General features: G+C 48.3%; 1 protein-coding gene across 1 annotated transcript; it reads left to right on the forward strand.

The window, feature by feature from the left end:
* The first annotated feature begins 5,127 nt into the window (after window positions 1-5,127).
* On the forward strand, window positions 5,128-6,075 carry LOC139025581 (transcription termination factor Rho-like). Its single transcript, XM_070440718.1, has one exon. The coding sequence runs from the start codon at window positions 5,128-5,130 to the stop codon at window positions 6,073-6,075; it is 948 nt and encodes a 315-aa protein (XP_070296819.1).
* Window positions 6,076-6,790: the final 715 nt, after the last annotated feature.

Here is a 6,790-nt window from a genome sequence, read left to right on the forward strand (position 1 = left end):
ATGTTCACAGAGTCCTGAACCACACTCACCTAGAATAAAATGGAGGATCAATACATTATTTACTGTTCCTTCAGAAAGTATTTATACCCCTTGACTTATTACACATTTTGTTCTGTTACAACCTGAATTCCAAATGGACTAAATATACTGTTTTCCTCACCCATTGACACACAATACTTCATAATGACAAAGAAAAAATAGTTTTATTTTTTTTGTAAATGTATTGAAAAAGAAATCCCCAAATCTCTAATTTCCATAAGTATTCCTACCCCTGAGTCAATTCCTGTTAGAATCATCTTTGGCAGCGATTACAGCTGTGAGTCTTTCTGGGTAAGGCTCTAAATATTATTCAAACCCTGTCAAGTTGTTGATCATTGCTAGGCTGCCATTTTCAAGTCTTGCCATAGATTTTCACGCCAGTTTAAGTCTAAACCGTAACTAGGCAACTCAGGAACATTCACTGTCTTCTTGATAAGCAACTCRAGTGAATATTTGGCCTTGTGTTTTAGGTTATTGTCCTGCTGAAAGGTGAATTTGTTTCCCAGTGTTTGTTGGAGTGCAGAATGAACCAGGTTTTRCTCTKGGATTTTCCCCGTGCTTAGCTCTATTCCATTTATTTTTATCCTAAAAATCTCCCTAGTCCTTTCCGATGACAAACACACCCATAACATAATGCAACCACCACCATGCTTGAAAATATGGAGCATTGTACTAAGTGATGTGTTGGATTTGCCCCAAAAGTAATTTTTTTTAAATTCAGGACATAAAGGTCATATCTTTGCCACATTTTTTTGCAGTTTTACTTTTGTGCCTTGTTTCAAACAGGATGCATGTTTTGGAATATTTTTATTCTGTACAGGGTTTCTTTTCACTCTGTCAATTAGGTTAGTATTGTGGAGTAACTACAATGTTGTTGATCCATCCTCTGTTTTCTCCTATCACAGCCATTAAACTGTAACTGTTTTAAAGTCACCATTGGCCTCATGGTGAAATCCCTGAGCAGTTTCCTTCCTCTCCGGCAACTGAGTTAGGAAGGACGCCTGTATCTTTGTAGTGACTGGGTGTATTGATACACCATCCAAAGTGCAATTAATAACTTCACCATGCTCAAAGYGATATTCAATGTCTGCTATTTTCATCTACCAATAGGTTGGTCTTTGTGGTTGAATCTGTGCTTGTAATTCACTGCTGGACTGAGGGACCTGACAGATAATTGTTTGTGTGGGGCACAGAGATGAGGTAGTCATTCAAAAATCATGTTAAACACTATTATTGCACACAGAGTCCATGTAGCTCATCATGTGACTGGTTAAGCAACATTTTACTCCTGAAGTTATTTAGGCTTGCCATAACAAAGGTGTTGAAAACTTATTGACTCAAGACATTTCAGCTTTTCATTGTCTATTAATTTGTAAACAAAATAGGAACCAGAATAACCAGATTTATTTTTGCCTCTTTAGAGATGAATTTCTTGCATGTTTTTGGTGCATATTGTCCGAGGCTATATCTGACATAATTCACCATCTGAGGAAGTAGGAACTCAAAACAGAGCAGGATTGCTAACTCTAAATATTATATTGTTGCTAGATAGCCATGCAATTGATCTAACAGTGAATTTSATCTAACAGTGAATTTAACACCCTACAAACCTTTCCAGTGGTAGGCACATGGCCCATCTCAATGACATACTGTTTGTGAAGTGCTGCCTTTTCCTCTAAATTGACAGTTGATGAATCGCTGTTAAACTCACAAAGCAGTCTCTCTTTTTTAATGGTTTTAGAAGTAAAAATATGCCGGAATGTTGTGTAGCCTAATCACTGAAATTACCGGCTTCGGTAAAACGAGGGTAATGTCAGTGTCTGTATTTTTCAGTTGATCATCCCAGCTAATCTACACTAAAACATAATGTTGGACTGGCCACAGACGTTAACAGTCTTGCATCACTCTCAGCTACAATACATTCACCTATACTACAATACATGTACGATGTCGACACAATACATTCATGATTTGGAGAGAACTTCCTTTGAATAGTTTGTTTCAGTATGAAGAGTTGTTAATGACTAAACAAATTAAATGTTCATATTGGAGCAGTATCTCCTGGTCTTTGTTACACCATTAAAACAGAAGAGAAAACACATTGTAATCCAACTAATTCATTAACTTCCTGAAACGCCTAATTAAATGAGAAGAGACCTTCCATCTCCAATTTGAATCTAATTTGTTTATAAAATTGCCAATTTCCCTGAAAATGTTAGACCTTGCTGCAAACCATGTCAGGCAAACTGGCACTTATTCCTAGAAGTATTCGAGTTAATTTCAAATTGATTGGACACTTAATTTACCTGGACCCTCCAAAGGTACATTCCAGAAAACACTTATTGTTCTGGACAGTCTACCGCCGGGTCTACAAGCTGGTCTGGTGTCGGGTCTACCGCCGGGTGTTGGGGTCTAGGGCCGTCAGGGTCTACAGTCAGGCCCACCGCCGGGTGTCTTTAGACGGGTGGATACACTGTCCTACGAGGTAGGGACCCTTCTCTAGACGGGTGGAGGTAGGGACCCTTCTCTAGATGGGTGGAGGTAGGGTTACCGGCTTCTCTAGATGGGTGGAGGTAGGGACCCTTCTCTAGCGGGGTGGATATACTTGTCTTACGAGGTAGGGGCCTTCTCTAGACGGGTGGAGGTAGGGCCCTTCTCTAGATGGGTGGAGGTAGGGGCCCTTCTTAGGCGGGTGGATACACCTGTCTTACGAGGTAGGTCCTTCTCTAAGACGGGTGGAGGTAGGGGCCCTTCTCTAGATGGGTGGAGGTAGGGACCCTTCTCTAGGCGGGTGGATAAACTGTCTTACGGGTAGGGGCCCTTCTCTAGACGGGTGGAGGTAGGGGCCTTCTCTAGATGGGTGGAGGTAGGGGCCTTCTCTAGATGGGTGGAGGTAGGGGCCCTTCTCTAGGCGGGTGGATACACTGTCTTACGAGGTAGGGACCCTTCTCTAAGACGGGTGGAGGTAGGGGCCCTTCTCTAGATGGGTGGAGGTAGGGACCCTTCTCTAGGCGGGTGGATACACTGTCTTACGAGGTAGGGACCCTTCTCTAGACGGGTGGAGGTAGGGGCCCTTCTCTAGATGGGTGGAGGTAGGGACCCTTCTCTAGCGGGTGGATACACTGTCTTACGAGGTAGGGACCCTTCTCTGAAACGGGTGGAGTAGGTGGACCCTTCTCTAGACGGGTGGATACACTGTCCTACGAGGTAGGACCCTTCTCTAGACGGGTGGATCACTGTGATACTGAGGTGTTGTGGTGTGTAACAGTGGTACTGTGTGTAACAGTGGTACGTGTGTACAGTGATACTGTGTGTAACAGTGATACTGTGTGTAACAGTGATACTGTGTGTGTGTGTGTGTGTGTGTGTGTGTGTGGTGTGTGTGTGTGTGTAGAACAGTGTATTACTGTGTGTGTGTGTGTAACAGTGATACTGTGTGTGTGTGTGTGACAGTTGTATAGCTGTGTGTGTGTGTAACAGTGATACTGTGGTGTTGTGTGTGTAACAGTGATACTGTTGTGGTGTGTGGTGTGTGTGTGTGTGTGTGTGTAACAGTGATACTGTGATGTGTGTTGTGTGTGTGTGGTGGTGTAACAGTGATATCTGTGTAACAGTGATACTGTGTGTAACAGTGATACTGTGGTGTGTGTGTGTGTGGTGTGTAACAGTGAATACTGGTGTTGTGTGTGTGTGTGTGTGTGTTGTGTGTGTAAACAGTGATACTGTGTTGTGTGTGTGTGTGTGTTAACAGTGATACTGTGTGAACAGTGATACTGTGTGTAACAGTGATACTGTGTGTGTGTGGTGTGTGTGTGTGTGTGTGTGGTGGTAACAGTGATACTGTGTGTGTTGTGATGTGTGTGTGGTTGTGTGTGTGTGTTGTGTACAGTGATACTGGGTGTGTGTGTGTGTGTGTGTGTGTGTGTAACAGTGATACTGTGTGTAATTCATTACTGTGTAACGTGATACTGTGTGTGTGTGTGTGTGTGTGTGTGTGCTGTAACAGTGATACTGTTGTGTAACAGTGATACTGGGTGTGTGTGGTGTGTGTGTGTCGTGGTGTAACAGTGATACTGTGTGTAACAGTGATACTGTGTGTGTGTGTGTGTGTGTGGTGTGTGGTGGTAACAGTGATACTGTGTGTGGTGTGGTGTGTGTGTGTGTGTGTGTGTGTGTGTGTGTGTGTGTTGTGTGTGTGGTGTGTGTGTGTGTGTGTGGAACAGTGATTACTGTGTCCATGTAGACTGTTTACCTCACAGAACAGGGGAGCTTGTCATCAGGTACAGCCCGTTGCCTTCATCAAGCAGGAAATCTCTTCTAATGAACTTCTTGAAGCCCCAGTCCTTCCCCTGGACAAACCGATAGGCTCTTTGCTTTCTGCAGGGAGGAGGAAGAATCCAGAACACAGTGTTCTCTCAGGCTGTAACTAGAGAGAATACAGGTAAACAGTATGTTGAATGGTGATTTGCCTTAACGTAATATAGTTGTAGACTGTCAGGTCTGTTCAAACCCTATAGCTTTAGTCTCTTCTCTTTTAGTGTTCAATAAGGAAAACTTGAACTTTGCTCTGACTTCACTTTTTGAACAACTAACAAAGTAAAATACAAGGACAGATAATCTTTTGCTTTCTCATCCATCCAGTCCTTTTGGGTTGACATCTCCAGACACCTGGGCAGGAAACAGAGAAACACAACAAGAACCTTCTTCTTCAGCAGATCAGTCATAATTACCCACACAGACAAGTTTCCTGACGCTATAATGAACTGGTGACGATTAATACAGTAATGTAAAGTTTACCATTTCATCTTGTCGTTGGGTCCAGAGGAGAAGGTGGAACTCTTTAAAACCTCCCCCATCTCCTCTCTAAGAAACTGAAGTTTGTTGATGCTCCACATGTAGGAGAACTTGACTACTTTTACCTGAAACAAAAAGGCAACAATCACAACGCTTCATCCATTTCAAAAGAAGCCTGTGTGTTGACAGCAAAATAAAAACGTCTTAATACGAGAAAGAGAAAAAATGCCAAAACGAAATGTAAAGCACACAATCAATAGTGATAAGCAGACCTAGTGAACTAATCTAACCTAGATGTCTGCCATGGGCGGACAGCAGGCACACATCCAGACAGACAGGAGGCAGCGCGGGCGGACAGCAGGCACACATCCAGACAGACAGGAGGCAGGCGGGCGGACAGCAGGCACACATCCAGACAGACAGGAGACAGGCGGGCGGATATCCAGACAGACAGGAGACAGGCGGGCGGACATCCAGACAGAGGCAGAGAGACAGGAGACAGGCGGACAGCGGGCACACATCCAGACAGACAGGAGACAGGCGGGCGGACAGCGGGCACACATCCAGACAGACAGGAGGCAGGCGGACAGCGGGCACACATCCAGACAGACAGGAGACAGGCGGCGGGCGGACAGCGGGCACACATCCAGACAGACAGGAGGCAGGCGGGCGGACAGCGGGCACACATCAGACAGACAGGAGACAGGCGGCGGCGGACATCCCAGACAGACAGGAGACAGGCGGGCGGACACTCCAGACAGACAGGAGACAGGCGGGCGGACATCCAGACAGAAGGCAGAGAGACAGGAGACCAGGCAGGCGACAGCGGCACACATCCAGACAGACAGGAGACAGCCGCGGGCGGACAGCGGGCACACATCCAGACAGAACAGGAGGCAGGGCGGGCGACAGCGGAGCACACATCCAGGAGACAGGCGGGCGGACAGCGGGCACACATCCAGACAGACAAGGAGACAGGCGGGCGACAGCGGGCACACATCCAGACAGACAGGAGGCAGGCGGACAGCGGGCACACATCCAGACAGACAGGAGACAGGCGGGCGGGCGGACAGCGGCACACATCCAGACAGACAGGAGACAGGCGGCGGGCGGACAGCGGGCACACATCACAGACAGACAGGAGCAGCGGGCGGGCGACAGCGGCACACATCGACAGACAGGAGGCAGGCGGGCGGCGACAGCGGGCACACATCCAGACAGACAGGAGACAGGCGGGCGTAACAGCGGCACACATCGACAGACAGGAGACAGGCGGGCGGAACAGCGGAGCACACATCCAGACAGGACAGGAGACAGGCGGGCGGGACATCCAGACGACAGGACAGGCAGGGCAGGACATCCAGACAGAGGCCAGAGAGACAGGAGACAGGAGGCGGACAGCGGGCACACATCCAGACAGACAGGAGACAGGGGGCGCACAGCGGGCACACATCGGAGAGACCAGGAACGATGGTGAGGATCGAGGGAGGACGGACAGCGGCAACACATGCCCAGACAGGACAGAGAGAACAGGCGGGGCGCTATAAGATCTGGTGCTGGGTCCGGTAACAGGAGAAGCGATATGATGGTGTGGCAGTTGTGGATCTGGCACGATGCACGGAGGCACACCATCCCAGGAAGACAAGGACGTACCTGAACAGTGCCGGCGGGACCGGAGATACGCTGGGTGCAATCAGCTCTAGGACGCATTGCACGCACAGTGACACTGGAGGGCGAGGCGGGCGGACAGGCGGGTCACGACATCCAGGTGAAGACAGGCGGGCGGACAGCGGGCACACTCCCAGACAGACAGGATGGGACTGACGGCGGGCGCGCGGACGCACGCGGCCACAGCAGTCGCGGGGAGCTAGATCGCAGGGCGAGGCGGATGAAGGCGGACGCTAGCAGGCGCACATCGCATGGACAGACAGGGAGCAAGGCGGGCGGGACAGCGGGC

This window comes from Salvelinus sp. IW2-2015, unplaced genomic scaffold, assembly GCF_002910315.2.
Source record: "Salvelinus sp. IW2-2015 unplaced genomic scaffold, ASM291031v2 Un_scaffold2877, whole genome shotgun sequence".
NCBI lineage: Eukaryota > Metazoa > Chordata > Actinopteri > Salmoniformes > Salmonidae > Salvelinus > Salvelinus sp. IW2-2015.